The sequence below is a fragment of the Dreissena polymorpha genome, chromosome 13 (assembly GCF_020536995.1).
Source record: "Dreissena polymorpha isolate Duluth1 chromosome 13, UMN_Dpol_1.0, whole genome shotgun sequence".
In the NCBI taxonomy this organism is placed as follows: domain Eukaryota; kingdom Metazoa; phylum Mollusca; class Bivalvia; order Myida; family Dreissenidae; genus Dreissena; species Dreissena polymorpha.
Window position 1 is genome coordinate 24284208 of NC_068367.1, and position 26832 is coordinate 24311039.

The 26832-nt window shown below is 35.1% G+C and overlaps 1 protein-coding gene across 1 annotated transcript in view; it reads left to right on the forward strand.

Annotated features, from left to right (window-relative positions):
• The window catches only part of LOC127855378 (unextended protein-like), a 45128-nt gene extending 24961 nt beyond the window's left edge, over nucleotides 1-20167 (forward strand). Inside the window, exons 4-6 of the mRNA XM_052390880.1 lie at nucleotides 3362-3517; nucleotides 12058-12138; nucleotides 17179-20167. Coding sequence (XP_052246840.1) covers nucleotides 3362-3517; nucleotides 12058-12138; nucleotides 17179-17807 — 866 coding nt within the window. The 3' untranslated portion in view covers nucleotides 17808-20167. The remainder of the gene's footprint in view (nucleotides 1-3361; nucleotides 3518-12057; nucleotides 12139-17178) is intronic.
• The last annotated feature ends 6665 nt before the right edge of the window (nucleotides 20168-26832 follow it).

Below are 26832 nucleotides of genomic sequence, written 5' to 3' on the forward strand. Positions count from 1 at the left end.
ACGCTGTGTCAATATTTAGTCACTTCCGGTGAACTTCCGGTAAAAACGAAAATAGAATTCATGGAGTAATGGTACGGTAAACAAAGTTGACTTTTTTCCAACAGATGTTGACCGAATATCCGAATATTCGTTCGGAAGGGTGACCGAATATTCAAATACCGAAATCGGTATTCGTTGCCATACCTAATTTATACATTGCAAAGGTATCATAATTATTATTAACAACATTTGAATTAATTAACAGTGGGCAAAAAAGAAAGAAACGTCACAGAAAATAAAGTATGTTCTTTTCACGTCACAATATTTAGTCTCACATATCGTTATAGACGATTTAATCCTAATAGAATTAGTTGACGTAAACGTACACTTGGAAACTCTTCTAACGCAACACTTTTCAAACTTGAATATCTCAGTCATTAGTAAAAACATGATTTAAACGTTTACATGTGATCATTTGACTTCATTTGACGTACTGTCGCCTTCCTATGTAGATGGTTCCACTAACAGCATCGTCGTATTTTAAAGTAATAGGCATAAAATCAACCCATTCATAGGGGATTGTACTAACAGGATTCCGTACAAATGTCGGTTGCCCAGAGCTCCAGATAAGGTTTTGTGAAATTCTTAAATTACAACCAGATTTTCAAAAAGAATTCTTAACTCTGAAATTTTATTCTTAACGTTACTACTAAGTTTTGGAAAATAATTCTTTTTTTTTTCTAAATGACCTAAAAATAAATAATAATGGTTATTTTCATGCAAAAAAAAATCAAAATAAACATACTAGCAACTTAATTTATACGAGTTCAACAGTGTCTTTTCAGTATTATACAATTTTATTTTTCCAATACCTTCATATGCCCAAACTGTGTTTAGATTGCATGCCTCAGATGAATTTTTACATATTTATCATTTAAAACGGATCTCCCTTTCAATCTTTTCAACGATTAGCCACGGGACTTGTCCCTTCCACTTGTTCAATGTTTTTTTTTGTGTTTAAGTTTGGACCCGTCGTGTCGCGTTTTTGTTTAGCTTTTCCGACTGTGTCGACAACTGAACATACAGCATCGTATAAGAACTTTTCTATAATGTCTTTCTAAACATTTAACTTCGGCTCACTTTGCGTACAATATGTTAAAAGCGTGTTTTTGGACGCTTTGCAGTTTTTTAGGACGCTCTCTCTGGGCGCCGCCATTGTTTTTTGACAGATAGACTGTATACGCCGCTTTTATTGGAAAAAAATGCGCTTTGTTAAACAAATGGGCTTTCGTACTTTTCTGATGTTAGTTGTTTGGACAATTTTCTGATTAGGCTGAATTTTCCAGCATGAATGCATTGAACTAGTGCAACATTGTTTAGGAAAACGACCACCTTCAACTTTTGATGCCATGTTTGTGTTTATGTCTAGAAATAATACATGTATACATTAACTGGATAAACTTTTTCCTGATTAGGAAACCTCTGAAACTGACAATTCGGATAGTTTCCCGGTCGGGAAATTTGGTTTCTAATTCGGAAAACCACTGATTTTACCATGTTTACGTAGATTATACAAAGTTTGCAACTATATTGAAAGAAAACCAGGGCCTTAAAAAACATTTTGCACGGTAAAAATGTAGATATGTATTTCCTCTACAGAAATGAAGTGTTGAAAACAGATTTTTTTATTATATTTAAGTTTTCCCCCAGTCCATTTTCTGAACCCACCATAAAATTGCTGTTTTATTTCCCGATTGGGTATAAAAATGCAAATTTTGTCCATGAGTTTCCCGATCAGGAAACCAATATGGGGATTCTCCTAGTTTCCCGAACGGGAAGTTTCTTCCACTGCTCTAGAAGTCACATTTATAAAAAAATGATTGTTATATCTTTAGGAAAACTTGGTAAGAACATTTGTTCTAATGATGTCTTGGTCTGCACAGAACATGTGTGCTCTCAGGTGAGGGACTTTGGGCCTTTCAGGTCCTCTTGTTTCAATACCTTGTATCATTTATTATTCCAATCTTTATCAGCCATTAAGAAATTATTTTGAATTCAGATGCAAAGTCATTGTCTTACAGTAAAGAAGGAACACGTGAGAATAATACCAAGTTGGTTGTTGATTAGCCTGTTAAAAAGTTAGGCAAACAAGTTCAATTCAAACATCATCTAACATAAATGTGCTGCCTTTATTGTAATGCTCTATAATGCGCTAAGAGTCAGCACTTTTTATACGCCCGTATAAAATACGGGACGTATTATGTGAAACCCCTTGGCGGCGGGCGGGCGGGCGGGCGGCGGGCGGAAGGCATCACTTTGTCCGGACTCTAATTCAAATTGTATTCATCCGATCTTCACCAAACTTGGTCAGCAGTTGCATCTAGTTGATATCTAGGCCAAGTTCGAATATGGGTCATGCCGGGTCAAAAACTAGGTCATAGGGTCAATAAGTGCATTTTCAAAGGGGCCACTTTGTCCGGACTCTATTTCAAATTGTATTCATCCGATCTTCACCAAACTTGGTCAGCAGTTGTATCTAGTTGATATCTAGGCCAAGTTCGAATATGGGTCATGCCGGGTCAAAAACTAGGTCATAGGGTCAATAAGTGCATTTTCAAAGGGGCCACTTTGTCCGGACTCTATTTCAAATTGTATTCATCCGATCTTCACCAAACTTGGTCAGCAGTTGCATCTAGTTGATATATAGGCCAAGTTCGAATATGGGTCATGCCGGGTCAAAAACTAGGTCATAGGGTCAATTAGTGCATTTTCAACGGCGCCACTTTGTCCGGACTCTAATTCAAATTGTATTCATCCGATCTTCACCAAATTTGGTCAGAAGTTGTGTCTAGATGATATGTAGGTCAAGTTCAAATATGGGTCATGCCGGGTCAAAAACTAGGTCACGAGGTTACTTAGTGCATTTCAAGCATTTAGCATGGTGTCCGCTCTCTAATTGAAGTAGTTTTCATCTGATCTTCACCTAATTTGGTCAGAAGTTGTGTCTAGATGATATGTAGGTCAAGTTCGAACATGGGTCATGCCGGGTCAAAAACGAGGTCACATAGTGCATTTCAAGCATTAAGCATGTTGTCCGCTCTTTAATTGAAGTAGTTTTCATCTGATCTTCACCAAATTTAGTCAGATGTTACATCTAAGTGATATCTAGGTCAAGTTCAAATATGGGTCATGCCGGGTCAATAACTAGGTCTTGAGGACACTTTCAAGCATTGAGCATGGTGTCCAAAACCTTCGAACGGGCGTATCTTGTGACAGTTTGGCACTCTTGTTGCTTTTGTTATTGACACCCCATGTTAGTTGTGTTCTTTGTCTACATTACGATCAGTGTGGATATCAAGTAAGAATTGTTGTCTCATTGCAGCCGTCGAACTGTTTGGGGAGAAGAACATTTCAGACAATATCTTGAAGAAGTTGATCAAGCAGAACATCGTTGTAGAGATGAACGAACAGAAGCACAAGGAGCAGTTCCTCTACAAGGAGGGCGTGCCATGTGATTACTTCGTACTCATACTTCAGGGTAGGTCGGGCACAGGGGGTGCCATGTGATTACTTTGTACTCATACTTCAGGGTAGGTCGGGCACACGGGGTATTGATAATTCTGTAGGAAAAATGTGTCAATTAGTAATAGTATTATTACTATTATTACTTGTGATTAATTTGTTCTCATTACACAAGGAAGGTGTCCAATTTCTAAGAGTTTAGAAGACCACATATTTAAAAATATAAATTTGTAGAGATGCATGGTGAATATTTTGTACAAGGAGGGTTGACCTTGTGATAATTTAATGCTGATAACAGCAGTGTATGTGTAATGAAAAGGCCACTCTGGATTTGGGGTCAATGCTATTCTGGAAGCATACAACTCATATAGGATGCTGTGGGATTAGTTTGTGCTTTTCTGTTTCATTCAATATATATATATATATGCAGCATGTTCCTTTATTAATGTCAAGCAATCAATTTCCAAACAAAAACACAGAAACCAAATTAAATAGATAAGACACACATGTACACAATATTACATGAAAACAATTAAAACTGAGGTCACCACCTTGGAACAGTCCATGCACAGAATTGGGGGTTAAACCAGTGTTAAGGACCTCCAAACCTCACACTTGGCCCAGAAACTTGAATGAAACATAGTATTCAGGTCTTATTGAACAGGTTTGGATAAGACAATAAAACGTAGCTCAACTGCTGACAGGTTGAATATAGAGTTTGGGTGCCAGGGGTTGAGGGATTACTAGGGGGGCCGGTTGAATATGGAGTTTGGATGCCAAGGGTTGAGGGATCACTAAGGGGGAAGGTTGAATATGGAGTTTGGGTGCCAGGGGTTGAGGGATCACTAGGGGGGAAGGTTGAATATGGAGTTTGGATGCCACAGTTTGAGTGATCTCTATGGGGGCAGGTTGAATATTGAGTTTGGGTGTCACAGGTTGAGGGATCACTAGGGGGGCAGGTTGAATATGGAGTTTGGGTGCCACAGGTTGAGGGATCACTAGGGGGGGGGGGGGGGGGGGCAGGTTGAATATGGAGTTTGGATGCCACAGGTTTAGGGATCACTAGGGGGGCAGGTTGAATATGGAGTTTGGGTGCCACAAGTTGAGGGATCACTAGGGGGGGAGGTTGAATATGGAGTTCCGTGCCACAGGTTGAGGGATCACTAGGGCGGGGGAGGTTGAATATGGAGTTTGGGTGCCACAGGTTGAGGGATCACTAGGGGGGAAGGTTGACTTTGGAGTTTGGGTGCCACAGGTTGAGGGATCACTAGGAGGGAAGGTTGAATATGGAGTTTGGGTGCCACAGGTTGAGGGATAAGGCCCATTAGTGCTAGTCTTTAGCACCAGTATGCAGTGTAGGTTTCCAACTGGGTGTAATTTATAATACTGTGAAACCATTTATTTTCGACAGCACAAAATTTCGTCATTTTTATAAAAATGACGATTTCGTCAGCACTTAAATTCGCCGATTTCTGATTTTGAATTTTAAAAAAAAATGCGTCAGTCAATATCCGATTTGTGTGTAATACATAATCGCGATCAATCGCAGTTGCGAAAATTCGTGATACAAATGCGCAACACACTTGAGAATCACTGCAGGAGGTGGGGCCTGTTTGTCACATGCCAATTAACTAGTCTTTTGTTATCAAGGGACAGTAATGGACCCTCTTAATGTATGCCATTCACACGTTCATTGTTATGATTAGCGGACAAGTGGGATCGAATAACCGTTAACGAGTGTTTGTAACAACGAAGCCAATTACCAATTAGTCATATTCTATTATTATAATGGCCATACTGATAACAATCGTATGGGTATGTGTTCTAGTTGGTATGATTTTTATTAAAATGCTGTCAATACCGTTTTAAAACTGTTTGTGTTATACGAAAGAGGTTCCAGTTTGTTAAGTGTTTTTTTTTAATAAAAAGCTTTTTTATTCTGATATCAACATTAAAATTATAAATTCTATGTGTGTGTTTGTTCTTAAAAAGTAAACTGCCGGTATATAAGTCAATAATGTCGATAATTTAAAAATAAATAAATTGATACATATAAAATAGTAATAAGTGTGGTTAAACGCAAACAATCAAACAACAAACAGAAATTAAAATATTCTTTATTAGTTTGTGATAAATACGCATGTTGATCACACATCGTCATCTTTTCATTTGGTTTATTGTCTTTCATCGGCATTCGCTGCGTGATGGCTAATATGCAACACCCCTGAAAAACACAATGCACCTAATAATAAAGTTATAAACAATTAGCGCTTATTCATTACCATTCTACATAAACGAAGTCAACGCATTCGATACAGCTGTATTGCACACGCATTTTAAAGAAGTGTAACGTGTCAGTTAAGTAACTTGTGAAATCTACATCCTTTTTGTGTCAAAACCGGATAAATCTTGATTACGAAACAGCAGTGAATGTGTGCATGGATTATGTTGGAATTTAATGCCTCATGTCTACGGTAAAGTTTTAAAATATTGTTCATGTTAGTGTTTGTTTTTGTTCAAACATAGAGCATGATTGTTCGTTAGGATCTTAAATTCGCCGATCGGTCGACTGACGAAATTTATGAAAATTAATGCCTGACGATTAATAATGGTTTCACAGTAAGTTGAGAACACAATATTATCATGATGTCACAAAAGACAGGTTTTTGAATTATTGAAATCTTGAAAACAAAAAAATACTCAGATAAAACCCCTTTTTTTGTGAGTAGAAATTAAGGCAATTTAAAGAGGACTTGATTAATTATATTAATATGGATTATATAGATGTTTGTATCGTGGAATTGTGAATAGCATGCTAAATTGCATGTATATGTTAACATTTTTAGCGAGGCTGTTTTCAGAGAAAACCCGAGCTATTGTCATAGCCAGCTCGTCCGCCGTCCGAGGTCCGCCGTAAGCGTCGTGCTAAAACCTTAACATTGGCTCTAAAATCAAAGTGCTTCCACCTACAACTTTGAAACTTCATATGTAGATGCACCTTGATGAGTTCTACACGCCACACCCATTTTTGGGTCACTAGGTCAAAAGTCAAGGTCACTGTGACCTCTAATATCAAACTTTAACATAGGCTCTTAAATCAAAGTGCTTCCACCTACAACTTTGAAACTTCATATGTAGTTGCACCTTGATGAGTTCTACATGCCACACCCATTTTTGGGTCACTAGGTCAAAGGTCAAGGTCACTGTGACCTCTAATATAAAACTTAAAAAAAAAACTTAACATTGCCTCTAAAATCAAAGTGCTTCCACCTACAACTTTGAAACTTCAGAATTAGATGCACCTTGATGAGTTCTACACGCCACACCCATTTTGGGTCAATAGGTCAAAGGTCAAGGTCACTGTGACATCTAAAAAAATTTTTTTTATAAATTTCTGACAAATTTTTGCAGCCGAGCTTGGCACCTGTTATGTGGTGCTCTTGTTATGAATGTGTATTACAGCAATCAGCATTAATAATACAAACAGTGTTTCATTAGTCTACAGTCTGTAGCAAGTAAATGGTGCAGATATTGGAGTCGCATTCTGAGAAAACTGGGCATAATGATTGTGCGTAAAGTATCGTCCCAGATTAGCCTGTGCAGTCCACACAGGCTAATCAGGGATGACACTTTCCGCTTTTATGGTATTTTTAGTTTCAGGGAAGCCCCTTCTTACCAAAAAACAAGTTTAGGCGGAAAGTGTCGTCCCTGATTAACCTGTGCGGACTGCACAGGCTAATCTGGAATGACACTTTACACACATTCATTAAGCCCAGTTCAGAACGCGGCTCATTGTATTTCTTTCCTTATCTCCACTGATTTCATGTCTTCCATAACCTATGAGAATATTGAAGTCTACATGTTTTAAGCAGGAAATTAATTTTCCTGAATAACAAACCCTGAAAAAGATGTTGCCAAGTTTTATGATTCCTTTTTCTTGGTATTGATTCTCTGTCTCTAGCTAACAGTTGTATGTAACTTATATATAAATGATAAATATACATGACCCAAGATTTACTTTTTAGCTCGACTATTATATATGAAATATATATAATGGAGCTATCCTACTCACCCCGGCGTCGGCGTAAGCGTTAGTGTTGGCGTTAGCGTTGGCGTTAGCGTGCAAATGTTAAAGTTTGCGTACTACCCCAAATATTTTCATTGTCCCTTGACATTTGCTTTCATATTTTGCATACTTGTTTACCAACATGACCCCAACCTATAAACAAGAGCAGACCACTGAATCAAGCATTTTGACATAATTATTGCCCATTTTATACATAGAATATGCATATTATTGATAAATCTATGTTCAAGTTTGCGTACTACCCCAAAATATTTCCTATGTCCCTTGACATATTGCTTTCATATTTTGCATACTTGTTTACCAACATGACCCCAACCTCTAAACAAGAGCAGACAACTGTATCAAGCATTTTGACAGAATTATTGCCCCTTTTATACTTAGAATATGCATATTATTGATAATTCTATGTTAAAGATTACGTACTACCCCAAATATTTCCTATGTCCTTTGACATTTTGCTTTTATATTTTGCATACTTCTTTACCAACATCACCCCAATCTATAAACAAGAGCAGACAACTATATCAAGCATTTTGAAAAAACTTGTAAACACTGTAGAAGTCAAATTTCATGTCCAATCTTCATGTAACTTTGTCAAAATGTTTGTCTTAATGATATGTTGGTTGAGTTAAAAAGTGGTTCCGGTCCGTTGAAAAACATGGCTGCCAGTGGGCGGGGCAGTTTTCCTAATTTGGCTATAGAGAAACCTTGTAAACACTCTAGAAGTCACAATTTTTGCCCAATCATCATGAAAGTTGGTCAAAACATTGGTTTTAATGATTTCTCAGACGAGTTTGAAAATAGTCCAGATCAGTGAAAAAACATGGTCGCCAGTGGCGGGGCATTTTTCTCAATATGTATATAGTGAAAACATATGAACACTCTAGAAGTCACATTTTTGGCCCAATTTTCATGAAATTTGGTTAGAACATTAAAATTTTGTTTCCTTGATATGAGAGTTGAGTTCGAAAATGGTTCCGGTCTGTTGAAAAACATGGTTGCCAGGGGGACGGGCAGTTTTCCTTATATTTATATAGTAAAAAGGCTTGTAAACAATCATGAATTAAGGTCATGTAACATGCGAGACAACTCTTCTAAATATTGCATTTAAGTTTACAGTAGTTACTTCCCTTTGACTATTAATGTTTTCATAATAATACAGTGTATTTTCTAGAGGGCACATTTCTTTTCCAATCTTTATGAAACTTGGTCAGAAGCTTTGTCCCAATGATATCTCGGTCGAGTTCGAAACTGGGTCATGCCGGGTCAAAAACTAGGTCACTAGGTCAAAAAAAAGAAAAACCTTGTAAACACTGTAGAAGTCACATTTCATGCCCAATCTTCATGAAACTTTGTCAAAATGTTTGTCTTAATGATATGTTGGTTGAGTTAAAAAGTGCTTCTGGTCTGTTGAAAAACATGGCCGCCAGTGGGCGGGGCAGTTCTTAATTTGGCTATAGAGATACGTTGTAAACACTCTAGAGGCCACATTTTTTGTCCTATCTTCATGCAACTTGATCAGAAGATTTGTCCCAATGATATCTCGATGGATTTGGAAACTGGGTCATGCTGGCTCAAAAACTAGGTCACTATGTCAAAAAAAGAAAAATCTTGAAAACACTGTAGAAGTCACATTTCATGCCCAATCTTCATGTAACTTTGTCAAAATGTTTGTCTTAATGATTTGTTGGTTGAGTTAAAAAGTGGTTCTGGTCCGTTGAAAAACATGGCCGCCAGTGGGCGGGGCAGTTTATGTATGTAGTGAAAACATGTGAACACTAGAAGTCACATTTTTGGCCCAATTTTTATGAAATTTGGTCAGAACATTTGTTTCCTTGATATGAGAGTTGAGTTAAAAAATGGTTCCGGTCAGTTGAATAACATGGCTGCCGGGGGGGGGGGGGGCAGTTTTCTTATATTTATGTAGTAAAAAAAGCTTGTGAACACTCTAGAAGTCACATTGTTTGCCCAATCATCATGAAACTTGTCGAAATCAGTGGTTTTATATAAATCTCAGATGAGTTTGCAAATGGTCCCGATCGGTCAAAAAACATGGCCACCGAGGGGGGGGGGCAGTTTTCCTTATTTGACTAGAGAGAAATCTTGTGAACCTTGTGATCGAACACTATAGAAGTCTCATTTTTTGCCTAATCATCGTGAAACTTAGTCAATACATTGGTTTTATTGATTTCTTGGACAAGTCGGAAAATGGCTCAGATCGGTGAAACACACTTTTTAGCTCACCTGATTGCTCAGGTGAGGTTTAAGAATTGGTCTTTGTCCGCCGTCCGTTCGTCCACATTTGGTTTGTAAACACTCTAGCATTCACACTTCTCAAGCATTCTTTATGAAAGTTGCTGAAAGATCTCAGTCAAGTTTGATAATGAGCAAAATCACATAATTAATGCCATAATTATTGCCCTTAGATTGTCCAAATTTTCATTATATTATACAAAATCCTTGTTAACACTCTAGAGGTCACAATTTTGTTTCAGATTTTATGAATCTTGGTCAAAATATTTATTTTTGTAAGCAAAGTTTGATGTTTGGTCAGGGGGGTCAACTCAAAATATAGGTCACCAGGTAAAATCTTACAAAAACACTCCATACGCCAGAGTTTTGGTTCAATTATGATGAAACTTGACCAGGATGTTTGTCTGGACAATATCTAGGTCAAGTTTGACGTTTGGTAAAGATTAAATGAACTGACTCCTCTCAGGTGAGCGAACTAGGGCCATCTTGGCCCTCTTGTATTTTTGAAAGATCATCTAAGAAATTATTGAATATGAACAATTTCCCCATGATGGCTTACGTTATACTGTCAAGCACTCGAATAGTCGAGCGCGCTGTCCTCTGACAGCTCATGTTTTAAGGCAAATTAAGTAGGTGTAGTAATCAAACGTCATTTGGTATTTGTGTTGTTATGTTGTATTTGTTATAAGCTATAACACTTTTAACAACACATTCATTTAAATAATATTTCATGATATTTTTAATAAAAAAAGGTTATAAATAATTCAAGAGTATTATGCTTATACATTAAGCCCAGTTTTCCAACAGGGCTGGTCATGCAACAGTAAGTATTATAAGGTTATAATTTGTCACTATGGGATAGAGGGCACATGGTTGTGTTCAGGGGTGTGATTTTTCTGTGGATTTGATAGACCCAAGAATTACGTCTGAGATTCATATATATTTGCTAAAATGTTAAAAAATATTGAGGTGGAGGGACGAACGATCCATTCTGCGGTATATTTCATCGTACACGATCTGAAAAAATCCGATGTTTTAGCTTCGGCTGAATGTGAATGAGGTAAATGAGGTTTTAAAGTTCAGTGTATTTAAGAGCCTTGTCACTCCTCGAACACATGTCCTTGTCCAAAAGCAGTAATTTTCTTCTCCTTGTACTTGTCCTCAATCACATTCTTTTTCTTTTGATCCCATTGACCCAAACTAATTAGGCTTGAGGGAAAATTACCAGTTCCACAGCATAATTCATAAAAGAATTAAATATCTTTGCATACTACACTAGTTGCATTAGCTGTATATTGCACTAGTAGCAAAGTTCCAATCAAAAACAGTCCTTTAAAATACAAATTTATGTATATTTATTTGATGATTTCTTTGCATTGTTTTGAAGACATTGATTTTTATTGAAAAAATGAACAAATCTCACTGAATCAGTGAATACAATTTTTAAATAGGATTACAAGAACAAATTGTGGATATAAACGAGAAAGCAATACCAGTTTCTGAATAGTTATGGAAAATGTCCTGGTAAGCCAAAGTTGGAAGTGTGTTTCATCATCCATTTAAAGAAATAGTGAACTTCGAATCCCGTGGTAATTTGCTGTTAAGTGATTTGTAAAAGTGCACACCATATTTCCAAATTTAATCATTTTCATTGTGTCCGTCACATGAATTGATAAACAAAGTGTCAAACATTTCAACTTTAAGGAATTCACTCCAATAACTACTGTTAAAATTGAATTGATGGAATTTTAATTTTGGGGGAAAAAAGTTTTTATAGAAATAATATATCTTTTTTTTTTTCAATGTGTGTTTGAAGAGGTATGTCATCCCATTGTGTACAGTCATGTCCTTCTCCAAAATAAATTAACAAAATTTTCGTCCCTAGAACTTGTCCTCAGTCCCGCGCCTGTGTATTGTAACCTATGTATTAATTATCTACCTTCAAAATAAATTATTCAATTAAAAACTGACGAATGTGTCCTCTGCATCATTAAGCACCATTTTTAAGAGACCTAACACACCTTTGTATGCACAGCCTTTTTCAAATCCATATTAGACAAATATAAAAGTAATTTTGGTAATTTATATGATCCTTATTATAACTGTCAAACTACACAGAATGTGTTTACAATATTTTTAAAGTTTTCATTTCATTTAAAAGTGAGCTATTTAATTAATTTAGCTACTGACCAGATCTCCTTGTGCCTCTATTCCAGGTCATGTGGAGGTGAGCATTGGTAAGGAGAACCTGGTGTTCCTTGGAGGACCCTTCACATACTACGGAGTCAACGCACTCAGTAAGATTGACTTTATACATGTATATACTCTACATGTATAAAGTAACACTTCCATTAGATCACTAGTAATGTATTGAATGTTGCCTTTACATAATAACTCTAAGAAACACTTCAACTAGATCACTAGTAATATATTGAAGGCTGTCTCTAGAAAGTACTACTAAGTAACACTGTCTTCTGTCTTCAACTAGATCAGTAGTAATGTATTGAAGGCTGCCTCTGCATAGTACTCCTAAGTAACACTTCAACTAGATCACTAGTAATTTATTAAAGGCTGCCTCTGCATAGTACTACTAAGTAACACTTCAACTAGATCACTAGTAATGTATTAAAGGCTGCCTCTGCATAGTACCACTAAGTAACACTTCAATTAGGTCACTAGTAATGTATTGAAGGCGGCCTCTGCATAGTACTACTAAGTAACACTTCAATTAGGTCACTAGTAATGTATTGAAGGCGGCCTCTGCATAGTACTACTAAGTAACACTTCAATTAGGTCACTAGTAATGTATTGAAGGCGGCCTCTGCATAGTACTACTAAGTAACACTTCAATTAGGTCACTAGTAATGTATGAAGGTGGCCTTTAGCTAGTACTACTAAGTAAAATTTCAAGTAGATCACTAGTAATGTATGAAGGTGGCCTCTAGCTAGTACTACTAAGTAACATTTCAAGTAGATCACAAGAAATGTATTGAAGGCTGCCTCTAGTTAGTACTACTAAGTAACACTTCAACTAGATCACTAGTAATGTATTGAAGGCGGCCTCAAGTTAGTACTACTAAGTAACACTTCAAGTAGATCACTAGTAATTTATTGAAGGTGGCCTCCAGTTAGTACTTCTAAGTAACACTTCAACTAGATCACTGGTAATGTATTGACGGCGGCCTCAAGTTAGTACTTCTAAGTAACACTTCAACTAGATCACTAGTAATTTATTGAAGGTGGCCTCAATATAAAGAAGTGGAACTCCAGCTGCTGGACAAGTTAGTACTTCTAAGTAAAACTTCAACTAGATCACTAGTAATGTATTGAAGGCAGCCTCTAGTTAGTACTTCTAAGTAACACTTCAACTAGATCACTAGTAATGTATTAAAGGCTGCCTCAAGTTAGTACTACTAAGTAATACTTCAACTAGATCACTAGTAATGTTTTGAAGGCGGTCTCTAGTTAGTACTTCTAAGTAACACTTCAACTAGATCACGTGTAATGTATTGAAGGCTGCCTCAAGTTACTACTTCTAAGTAACACTTCAACTAGATCACTAGTAATGTATTGAAGGCAGCCTCTTGTTAGTACTTCTAAGTAACACTTCAACTAGATCACTAGTAATTTATTGAAGATGGCATCAAGTTAGTACTTTTAAGTAACACTTCAACTAGATCACTAGTAATGTATTGAAGGTGGCCTTTAGTTAGTACTTCTAAGTAACACTTCAACTAGATCACTAGTAATTTATTGAAGGTGGCCTCAATTTAGTACTTCTAAGTAACACTTCAACTAGATCACTTGTAATTTATTGAAGGTGGCCTCAAATTAGTACTTCTAAGTAACACTTCAACTAGATTACTAGTAATGTTTTGAAGGCAGCCTCTAGTTAGTACTTCTAAGTAACACTTCAACTAGATCACTAGTAATGTATTGAAGGAGGCCTCAAGTTAGTACTTCTAAGTAACACTTCAACTAGATCACTAGTAACATATTGAAGGCTGTCTCTAGATAGTACTACTAAGAAACACTTAAGCTTGATCACCAGTAATGTATTAAAGGCAGTAATGTATTAAAGGCTGTCTCTAGTTAGTACTACTAAGTAACACCTCAACTAGATCACTAGTAATGTATTGAAGGCTGTCTCTAGAAAGTACTACTAAGTAACACTAAAGCTAGATCACTAGTAATGTATTGAAGGCTGTCTCTAGATAGAACTACTAAGAAACACTTAAGCTAGATCACTAGTAATATATTGAAGGGGGCCTCTAGTTAGTATTACAAAGTAACACTTCAACTAGATCACTAGTTATGTTTTGAAGGCATTCTCTAGATTGTACTACTAAGTAGCACTTAAACTAGATCACTAGGAACGTATTGAAGGCTGCCTCTAGTTATTACTATTAAGTAACACTTCAACTAGATCACTAGTAATGTATTGAAGGCGTTCTCTAGATAGTACTTCTAAGTAACACTTCAACTAGGTCACTAGTAATATATGAATGCGTCCACTAGTTAGTACTACAAAGTAACATTTCAAGTAGATCACTAGTAATGTATTGAAGGCTGCCTCAAGTTAGTACTACTAAGTAACACTTCAACTAGATCACTATCAATGTATTCAGGGCGGCCTCTAGTTAGTTTCACTAAGTTACACTTCAACTAGATCAGTATCAATGTATTCAGGGCGGCCTCTAGTTAGTTTCACTAAGTAACACTTCAACTAGATCACTATCAATGTATTCAGGGCGGCCTCTAGTTAGTTTCACTTAGTAACACTTCAACTAGATAACTAGTTATGTATTGAAGGCTGTCTCTAGTTAGTACTTTTAAGTAACACTGCAACTAGATCACTAGATCATCAACATAGTACTACAAAGGAACACTTCAACTGGAATTCTTGGGATAACGTTTATAAAAAAAAACATTATCAGCTCATTCTGTTTTGTTACTGTCCTAGTAAATGAATCACATCATAGTGCGTAACAGCCACATAATTTGTATTGCTTTATATAGTTTGTCCATACAATTTCTAAGAATGTGTTAATTTAAACAATAGTAAGATTCAGAACAAAGTATGACCTGTAATTCTATTACCTTCAATTCTTGACTGTATCGGCAGAGTTGTATTGCATTTAATTACTATTGTCGAAACATCACAGTATACATGCAGTCTAAACATGTTTTCACAACACAAAATTCTTATTTAATTTTGATGGGATTTTCTGTTTAATCAGTACATAGTATAATAACTGATTCAACAACAACTTATGATAAAAACTGTAATAACAAGAGATTGCCAAGCAATATGGTCCCCTACCGGCTCCACCATTGTCAGAAATTCCTACATTGTCAGATTATTATTTTTTGTTGCCATAGCAACCAGAATTTTTGACATAGGAACAAAATGAAATGACGTGCATAATGTCCATATTGCCATCTATCCATGTTTAAAGTTTCATGAAAAAATATGAAGAACTTTTTAAGTTATGGCAGGATCAAGAAAACCACCATTTTCAGCAGTATTTCTAGTCTATTTGTTGCCATAGCAACCAGAATTTTTGACGTAGGAACAAAATGAAATGATGTGCATAATGTCCATATTGCCATCTATCCATGTTTCAAGTTTCATGAACAAAATTAAGAACTTGTTAAGTTATCGCAGGATCCAGAAAAGTGTGACAGACAGACAAACTGACTGACGGAGCGCAAACCATAAGTCCCCTCCGGTAAAACCGGTAGGGGACAATAAAGATACCCGTGTGATTTAAAATAAGTTTAGATGAAATGTCATTTTAAAATTGTTTGCGATATAAAAATTTTTAATGAAATACGAAACTTCATATCAAAATTAAATGATCTCAATGTTCTCTGCGCTTCAACATTTTAAAGCAAAAATAAATACGCCCACGTGGCCAGGCGTAGGATGTGAGAGTGTTCATTTGCAGCATAATTTTAACACACTTTGTATTTGGAGAAAGCTTCACACAAAATATGTGAGCACTGTTGATTTTAAGCTAAATTTTGTTAACTTCGAGTAAACATTAAAATTTGGAAGTGTGTTTCGCATAACAAGTTTAATTATGCTCATTAAAGAATACAACACCAAATATGTTAATCCATACCATATGAATTAATTACACACACCAATCAACTATTTCATTTTTATAGTGTCATCATTTGTGTGACATCAGGTGTGTACTTTACAAATATCTATTTCTGAAAGCCATATTTATGGTTAGTTTGCTTAACATATGCTGCAATTAAGAAAAACAAGGATATCAGTAAAACTGATGGATACTCCCCAATCATGCTTTGTCGATAAATTGATTAATTGTGTAGAAAAAAGTGTGACCTTGAGAATATATATTATTTGCCTCGGTGACCTTGACCCCAGTGACCTCAAACCTCATCAAAAGGTAGAGGTCCATGCAAGGTACCTAAAAGCCAAATATGTAAGAGATCGTTGAAATATTGAAGGCGCTATGAGAAACTGTATGGAAAGTGTGACGGAAAAAAACTTTTATTAGCCTTGGTGACCTTTACCGCAATGACCTAAAACCTCATCAAAAGGTAGATGTTTATGCAAGGTACCTACAAGACGAACATGTAAGAGATCGGTAAAATATTGAAGGTGCTGTGAAAAACTGTAAGAAAATTGTGACGGAAAAAAATCTATTATTAGCCTCAGTGACCTTGACATTGACCGCAGTTACCTCAAATTTCATAAAAAGGTAGAGGTCCATGCAAGGTACCTACATGCCAAATATGTAAGAGATTGGTCAAATATTGAAGGCGCTATGAGAAACTGTAACAAAAGTATGAGAAACTGTAAAAAAAAGTGTGAAGGAAAAAATCTATTATTAGCCTCGGTAACCTTGACCCCAGTGACCTCAAACTTTATCAAAGGTAGAGTTCCATGCAAGGTACATATATGCCAAATATGTAAGAGATCGGTATAATATTGAAGGCGCTATGAGAAACTGTAACAAAAAAAGGTGACGGAAGTAAGGACAAACTGGCAACTATATGCTCCCCATATATATATATATGAAGAGCATAAAAAAGGTGTTTGAAAATTATACTTTATGTTTACGATGAAATCAGTGTATTCAGTTACTCATCATAGTTTTAAATTTTGATTTGTTATAACAAAGACTGATTAATTGCTGTAATTAGAAAAATAATGTGAAGTGTAAGCCATTACAGAATTTAGTGTAGATGAAATACCAATAGGATGAAGCAAAAGTTTTAAAAAAGGTTAAAAGTAAACGGACATAAAATGTTTATATCCGTCATAATTAATATGTCTTTTGTTTCTTGCGTGTTAACAGAGGTGAGCGATATGATCCTAAACCCACAGAACAGCTCCGACTCCATATACGTAAAGTACGAGCCCTACATTCCCGACTTCTCCCTAAAGGCAGTCGACAACATCCTCTTCCTGCGCATCAAGCGCACGCACTACATCGTGGCCAGGCGAGCCACGCTCATGGGACGGCATGAACAGGACAGCACGAAAGAAGATGAGACCTTCACCGCCGAGTGGAAACATGCCACCAGTATTCACCGCAACCAACACAAGGTGGATGCTAGCATCGAAGTTCATGAACCTGTTTTTTCTATTGAAAATATTGGCGAACAGGAAAAACCTGCATCGTTTTCAAGTAACTGGACACCATTACCCAGTACTGCGAATATTACTGGAATGATACAGAGAACGGACTCTAAGGACTCCGGGTGGAGTTTTCCCAACTCTGAAAAGCCGGAGCTGGATTTAGATTTGACTAGTAAAGATACGGAGATCGGTGGTGATAAACATGCAAGTAAAGGTGATGAGCAGAAATGTGCAACTGTTAAGTATGTGAAGGATAATAAAGTTCTCAGTTTTCATGACAATGGTGATGGTGAAGTGGCTATAGAGATCTCAGCGGAGTCCACTCCTCTAGTGACTAAAATGTGAACTCTTGTTTATCAAACAGGATTGTCTGGCTTAAAATGCTTGTATTATATTTTTCTTGTTTTAACTTCATGTGTGTTAAGAAAGACGGATTATGAATGATTGTTGTTTTTTAGCACCAGGTCTCTTAAAAAAATGATTTGATTGTGATAAATATTTCTCTAACTATACAGTTCCTTTTTTGAAGTTGAACATAATGAAAAAGAAAAGACTTTGCATAATTATGTTTCTTTAATTTAGTCATTGGCATCTATTGCATAAAACATTATAAAGATCATTTAATTAAAGATGAGCTTACATATAAGAGATGGGAACAAATTTTCAAATATCTCAATATTATACAACCAGCAAAAAATAATTGACATTCAGCATATGAGCCATGCTCTGTGAGAAGGGGATCTAATACATGTGCATAAAGTGTCATCCCTGATTAGCCTGCGTAGTCTGCACAGGCTTACCAGGGATGACACTTTCTGCCTAAACTAACTTTTTCTAAGAAAAGACTTTCTTGAAACAAAAAAATATCATAAAAGCAAAATTTGTCGTCCCTGATTAGCCGGTACGAAATGCACAGGCTAATCTGGGACGACACTTTCTGCACATGCATGAAAACCCCTTCTCACAGAGCACAGCCCGTATAATAAAAGTAAAAACAACTACGAAGTCCCATTTTGTAGATAACTGTCCTGTATTAGTTGATGATTTTATAAAGCTGTCATTGTTGAATTGATAATAAGCACACCAATTGGTATAAACATCTTTGGCAAGTTAAGTGTCTGTTTACATTCCAATGAGATGCAATGTGTCCATGTCAACCACAAAATTGGTAGCATTTTACCCTTTACCACTTAGATACATATCTTGACGTGTTTGTAGTCCCTCAGAAAAATATATTTAATTTAAGACCTTTCTAACTAGATTCGAGTTTTTACGGCTTCATCTGCCAACCTAAGACACTGATGAGCAGCAAACAGCATAAAACCTGAACAGATGGCAAGTTACTCGCAAGCTGTTTTGTTTTTTTGCCATTTTCACTTTGCTTCTGAGTGGGAAAGGGTTAAATTGTTGTTATGATTACGCAGTATAACTCCATAAATTGACTTTGTTTGACGAGAATGGTGAGCTAAATGTTAAAAGAGTTTATTATAACCACATTTATCTTCTGGGGCTACTTGATATCCGCACCAGGCCGTGTGTCCCACTTTTCAATTTAATAGTTTTCTTAAGTAAGTATTTGAATTACAGTGAGAGGATCTTGACAGTGTGCCATAACCCTTCTCAAAAAAGTGTGTGAAATGTACGTTTTAAGTACGTTTTGCGTGAGTTAAACGTGGCGGTATTGGCACTGAGTTTTATGTGCGTTTTTTCTTACCGAGTGAGTTTTTAACAAAAACAAACAAACAAGAAACTGTGGGTAAATGTGTGCTTTTATGTGGGTTAAACGTGCGCTTTTATATAAGTGCGTTTTTTTACTGCCATTTATGTGTGTAAAATGTGCACTTTTAAGTGGGTTAAAACTGCGCTTTTCAGCGAGTTAAATGTGCGCTTTTTTATTTTAAAAAGTGCACATTTAACTCACTTTAAGCGCAGTTATAACCCACATAAAAGCGCACATGTGTGTTAAATGTGCGCTTTTCTGGGGGTTGAAAATGTGCTTTAAGCGAGCTAAATGTGCGCTTTTTATAGGTACTGACTTATAAAAAGCACACATTTAATTCGGTTTAAAGCGCAGTTTTAACCCACATAAAATGCACAATTTACGCACATGAACGGCAGTCAAAAACGCACTCACTAAAAGCACACATGTGCGTTAAAGGTGCATCTTTTGCCTTAACAGTTGATTCAATTATATGCTGTTAAAAGTTTTTTTTAAATTCAGATACGCAATAAAAACCAATAATTATACACAAATATATTTTAAATAATTACAAGATAATTCAATTTTATACTTTAATGTACACCAACATTTGTTAACATACATGAGTAATTAAATATCAATGACAATTTGATGATATAAATATTAACATAATTAGATTATAAATAAACAAAACATCATAGCATACTAATAAATAACATGTACAGTATATACACAGGAACATCGATATACATAAAAAAGATGAGAATCTATGAGGGCCTGTCATTTCTTTGAGGCGGCGGAGAGCGGCTCTCATTTTTCTCTCCATGTCTGCAACCAGCCAGTCAAACTTCTTTGCAACTATTATACTGTCATGGCCTTTGCGCGATGCGTCTCGTGCATGATCTCATTTGATCAGGTCCTGAAAGATATTTTATAATGTAAGTGTTGAATATTGCTGTTATGGTAATCTCGTTGCTATAAAAATTATAAATTTAAATCAAAACTAGTTTGTTTGCTTGTTGTTTTTGGTAGTTTATTTTTTGCAATTTTAATCCCCTGATCACATGTGACTTAACGCTTTTCATAAATAAATACGTTTGGTAGAAAATACTGTTTGAAAATGTACCAAGATATGTGGTCTCATTTGGCTGTGTGGACTGGTCGGAAGTGTGACGCCTTTAAAATGCAATAACCAGTACCCTCATAGTTTTACCTCTAAACAAATCCAGCTTTTCTTGGTCAAGGAGAGGGCGCGGTTTTCCCACTCCTGTTCTCCTCATGTTGGCCAGCTTGTGCAGTGTAAAACCTGGTATTCAAGTCAATACATCAGGTAGTCTCCCTTTTGCTCCCTTTTTTGGCAGGCGATGCGATGATGCACATTCTTTCCAAAGGATCTTCTGATCAATGTAAATTTCACGGTCACCATGGGGTTTAACCTTTAAATTTAAACATAAAAGTTCTCATTTAATATGAGGGAAAAATCTGTTCATTAATGACCAAAAATTGGTATAAATAACATAAGATGACAATAACCATAAAATACAGCCATAATAATTCAAATGGTGTTGTTTTTCCTTAAAATTATATTACATTTACTCATCCATTTTCATTTCCCAGTGACAATACATAAATATGATAATGATCATAATTAATTCAATAAACTAAATAAAAAGGGGTGCAGAATTGAAAATACAAACCTGTAACAACAGACTGTTCTTTAGTATTCCAAAAATACAGGCAGTTGTTGAACTAGACCATATCACTTTATATGTCTTTAACCAACCACTTTGAATCTCCTTTGGAACAAACATATTGTTGATTTACACATTGTAGTAAATACACATTGTTTTCATCACCCAATACTTCATGCTGAAAGTATTTCAAGACATTTAACACTAGAATTATATGTCTTAATGTTGCTCAAAATTTTATGATACCTAAAATTTAACTCAAAGAAAGTCAGTGGCTGAAACAAGCTTGTTTTCAATAACTTCCTGCCCTTCAACCAATCAAAAGTCGCTTGTTTTGAAATAGATGGTGCCTCAACCAATCAAAAGTCTATCAAAACCCCTTTGTTAGGCTTAGATGGAGCACTGATTAATGTTTATGATGCTGATCTCTTATCTGATCTACTGTCTCAGCCAATTATTCAATCTACTCAAATGTCTGATCCAGGTGGAAATTTTTAGAAATGTTTGAGATTAAAACAAAAGCAATGTTATATGCATTGAAATTGTATTATAAAGTATATTAACATTAAAAAGGTTTATATGCACAACCAGTAACCGCTTTGAATTCAAACTGCACCTTATATTATAACAGGTTACTGAGGTATATGTCTATGTTTATTCATTTGATGCAAATAAATTGTTCGAGCCTGCAACAATTTTGTTTCTTGTTCAATTTCTGTATAACATTTGCTAAGAACATTTTAAGAAGTGTGTTAAACATGTGTCTTTTTAGATATATCCGTTAAAAACAGATCATATGATAAAAACGCACTTATGAAATAAAATACTAACTTATGCTTAAAAAAGACGCACATTAAAAAAAGAAAAACGCACTTTTGTTAGAAAAAACCCACATCTGTAAATCTTAAAACACACTTCTTAGATAAAAGACGCACTTCCTAGATAAAAGACGCACTTCTTAGATAAAAAACACACATTTTGCTCACACCTACACTCAAAAGCGCACTTACAGATGAAGAAAACACACAAAAAACAAAATGTTTCTCTTAAATAACGCACTTGCAAAGAAAAAACACACAAAATGCGCACTTTTGAACAGATATTAACAAAAAACACAGAATTAATGCACTTTTAAGTGCGCTAAATGTGTGTTGTGGTAAAAAGTGCGTTTTAAATTGACAAGGGAATTTAATACTGACAATACTGTCCTTTTATGTCATAATTATAATGAAACAGTTTATTTGATATAGCAGAAATATTAAATATTAATATTGTAGTTATGCGCTATGCAACTTTGATGAAATAGAAAATATCTCATAGTTATATGCGCTACATAGTTTTTAATTGGAAATCAATATGCCGATGTATTCCATCATTTCTGCACAGAGGACCTGGCATTGTTAAGTGTATGAATATAATTTGTGTACTGCTTTTTTTATAAGTTAAACAAAGTATATATGCTTTTGAACTTAAAAATTGGAACTGGTAATGGTAAATGTCTTGCTGTATATGTATGGCGATACCACATAGTGTCCTGTGCCTGTTTTGGCTTGCACACATGTGGCATGTTTGTACTATTAAGAAACTGTGTTAAATGGAAATAAGAAAATAGATACAAATTATTGTTATTTTTGTGACGACAACAAACATTCCTTTTTTTGATGAAGTTTAAAAATTCGAACATTTTCATATAGATGCTTATACATTGAATATTCAATTATATTCAAACAATTATATTGGAATATATTCAAATATCATTTCTGAACTTGTTCCCATCCCTATCGAATATAAAAGATGCATAAATTATGCATGCAAAATTGTTTCTCTGCCGTCATTAATTTACTTCAATTTAAAAAAAAATCTTGTTAAATTTGATTTCTTTTTTACGTTGTTTATTGTTTCCATCCTTTTTTTTACATTCTGTATTATCATAATGAAATGTGTTTCATTCTCATAGTCCTTTATCTGGTTTGTATTATTTTGTGTGTGTTTTGTATGCGCCTTTTCATATAACAGTCATTGTGTTCGCCCATATGCCTCTATGTCTATTCAAAGCTTCTGGTGTCTATCATAACTGCGCAGTATATTGATGGATTTTGCAATATCTTATCTCAAACACAACCACCATAAGACGATGTGTCATGTGCAACCCCTTTTTTCTACTTTAAAGGTCAAGGTCATACTTAGAGATCAAAGGTCCACTTTTCCCCCAACAAATGCCTTTTATTAATGGATTTGAAATAACAAATGCCAACCATCATGAGATGACATATCAGGTGTAACATCACAACCATCATGAGATGACATATCAGGTGTTACATCACAACCATCATGAGATGACATATCAGGTGTAACATCAGTCTCCCTAACTAAAGGATAATGGTTAAGAGGTCAAGGTCAAAGTCAACCACAACACAGAATGTTTTTAAAATAGATGTATTTTTGAGACAACAGTTGAATTTGGGGGCATCTTTTCCTTAGGGAAACGTGTCTTGTTCAAACCTTTAATATCTGGTTTGTAATAAGTTTATTCGTGGTTCTTGTACCGCTAAATATCTTGATTTTATGAAGTTTTAGGGGTTTGTTAATTGCCAGAATTAGGTTTTAAAAAATCGTGTTCATGTCAACTTTCTGCGCCTTTTTTTACTTTAACATATCATTGTCAAAAAAGATTGCACATTTCTCAGATTTTTACTTATGCTTAAAACCTTTTATTTTTTAGAGTGCAAGTTAACTAAAACAGTAGAATTTTTTAAATACAAATATATTTTACAAATGAACTCATTTACTATAAAAAGTAGCATGAATTATGTCAGAAAGGTTAACTAGTTTGTGCTGGTCATTACTAGTACTTTTATTAATTTAATAGCTTGGTTTATTATAACATATCACCAAGGTCAATTGTTACATAACAGCAAGGTCAAATATTTTGTAACAGCTAGAATTGTTACTGGTTATCTGAGTTACCTTATTGATGCTTAAAAATCTGAATTATTTATTATAGTTTGTAAAAGATTATTTTTTCTCTGTTTTTTTTCTTATTTCAAAATATTTTTTGAATAGAAAATCCCTAATATTCAAAAGAATTAAAATATATTTACTTTCATAATTAAAGTTAAAGTTGTTTTTGCTATTGAAAGTGTGCACATAACATGTTTTATTTCAAAAATAAAATTATTGAAGGTTAAAAATAAATATTAACTTTGCTCAACATAAGGTGTTATTCTCACTTTATACCTGCAATAGTTTGTTTTCATTGTATTGGATTTTACCATCATCATGTATGCACCTTTGTACATCTGTATGATCTGAATTTCAATAGTTTTTCTTCTGGGGTAAATAATAACTGTGTTCAGGAAATATTGTTTAGCAAACATTTTTCTTGTGGAATTGTGTTCTTTAATAAAGAAGTGTTAACGTAAAATGCACTATATACTGTACTTGCTGTCAAAACAAGATCATGAAATGCTTTTGTTTTACAAATGAAGCAATTGTTTCTATCAATGCATAATATCGCACCATAATTATTTTGTTCAAGCTTAACTTTAAAGCTTGTTGTCAATTTTTCATAATTAAGTAGTAAGTTAAATTACCACTTGAAGCCTCTGTACACAAGTTTATGTGATATTATTAATTGTGAGGACCAAGATTTTTCAGTTTGAATATCTTTTCTTTGCATGATAAATAGCAAATGTTTGTGCTTTGTTATGTAAATGTTTTCATGAACTTTTCAAACTTTATGATGTGAAATTAATTATCATTCCGTGTAAATTGTCAATGATTTGATTTTAACTATGAATTTATGAACTTGTAACATAAAATATATAAGTGACATATGTACCAATTTTGACTGTGAAGTACTTTATTTTATACCTATTTGATAGCACTTATTTCAATTTAAATAAAGTTTGAATACATATTTGCCTATTTACTATATCACATTTTGACTGTAAAGCACTTTATGCCACTTGTGTAGCACTCATTTTAAATTTAATATTATTAAGAAGTTGAAAACCCTTATTACTATATTGGGGTATGGCGCCTTGCTGCTGGCTGCAATTTTAGTCAAGTTTACACTGGACACATTAAGTTTTTTTCACTCCTTACATTGGTATATTTAAAGTATATGTTTGGTTTTTGTCTATTACTTTGTTGTTTAGCATGGGGTTTTAAAATATATTGCCACAAATAAACAGCATGTTGAGACGGCATGTCATACCCAACAAATAAACAGCAACTTGAGACAGCATGTCATATCCAAAACCATGCCTTGCTTAAAAGTCAAGGTCACAGTGGACACTTTCAGTTTGTGCATATTGCTTATATGGCTGTAGTCAAAGCAGGGACCTATACAAACATAGGTCCCTGGTCAAAGTAATGGTTGTGTAAGGTCATGACTTTGTTGTTTATTGTGGGATTTTAAAGTATTTTGGTACATATTATAAAAACTAAAATTGCATGTGTCTTGTGAAACACACATGTCGGTCACTTTAAGGTTAGAGTCTCAATGAACACTTTAAAGTTTTTGCCTATTCCTCATAAGGATACAGTTAACATTTACAGTAGCCCACAACATTCCTCAAGATGACTTGTAATGTGCAACAAGCATAGGTTACAGTGGACACTTAAGGAGCATATGTCATGGTCCATGACATCATCGCTGTGTACAGAGTGACAAATACCTCACCGCAATGTTTTGGGGTCCCTTTTTAACTCCACCTTTTGCAAAAGTAACGTCCTCTTGTTGCTAAAGAGTTTCTTATATTATTTAATGTTGTTTTCATTGTCTTTCATAGTCTCAGTTATTCTTTTGTTTTATCATTTATTATGTTGGGATACAGGTATTTGACTACAGATAACGCGTGCTTCACCTATGAATTACAGAAGCAATCGTAAATAACGAAAAGGTCATTAAACCTGTCATGCAGTAGTGGTTGTGCCTTTTTAGCTCACCTGAGCGATAGCTCGAGGTGAGCTATTGTGATCACTCAGCGTCCGGCGTCCGTCCGTCCGTCCGTCCGTCCGTCCGTCTGTCTGTCTGTAAACAATTTGTAAACATCTTCTTCTACTAAACCATTGAGCCAATTTCAACTAAATTTCATGTGGAGCATCCCTAGGTCATGGGACAAAAGAATTGTTAAAAAAAATTTGATCGCATAACCAAGATGGCCCCCATGACCATATATGGTAAAAACCTTAAAAAATCTTCTTGTCAGAAACCGCTCATCAGATTTTCAAAAAATTTCACAGGGATGACCTTTGAAGGCTCCCATGAAAAAGTTGTTCAAAGAAATTTGATTCGTCAAAAAACATGGCCGCAGGAGCTCGTTGAACTTTGCATGTTTATTCGTTTTTGCCTATTTTGTGAAAACTTTAAAAAATCTTCCATATTTTTTGTCCGATCCTTTCCAAATTTGCACAGTGTCTTTATATCAATGAGGACACAAACCCTACAAAAAATGAGCATTATTGGTCCATGAAGTACAGAATTACCTCCCCTTGAATTGAGAAAATGGTGTTTATGCAATAAAGTCCAAATTTTTCATCCAATTCTTTCCAAACTTGTAAGGATTTAGCATGGTTCAAACAAGGGAAACAACTACGGTTTATGCATGTTCTTTTTATTACAGAATTGCCTCCCTTTAATTCATTCAAAATCTCATTTTACAGCAGAGATTCCAAATCTGACCTGTAAATGAGCCCCATATTTACTGCCAGTGCTAGGTTACCTTTTCCCATTTGATCATTCTTAAGTATTGGTCTTGTAATGCTGCTACTGCTTCTGCTACTGCTACTGCTACTATTACTACTACTACTACTACTACTACTACTACTACTACTACTACTACTACTACTAATACTACTACTACTACTACTACTACTTCTTCTACTACTACTACTACTACTACTACTTCTACTTCTACTACTACTACCACTACTACTACTACTACTACTACTACTACTACTACTACTACTACTA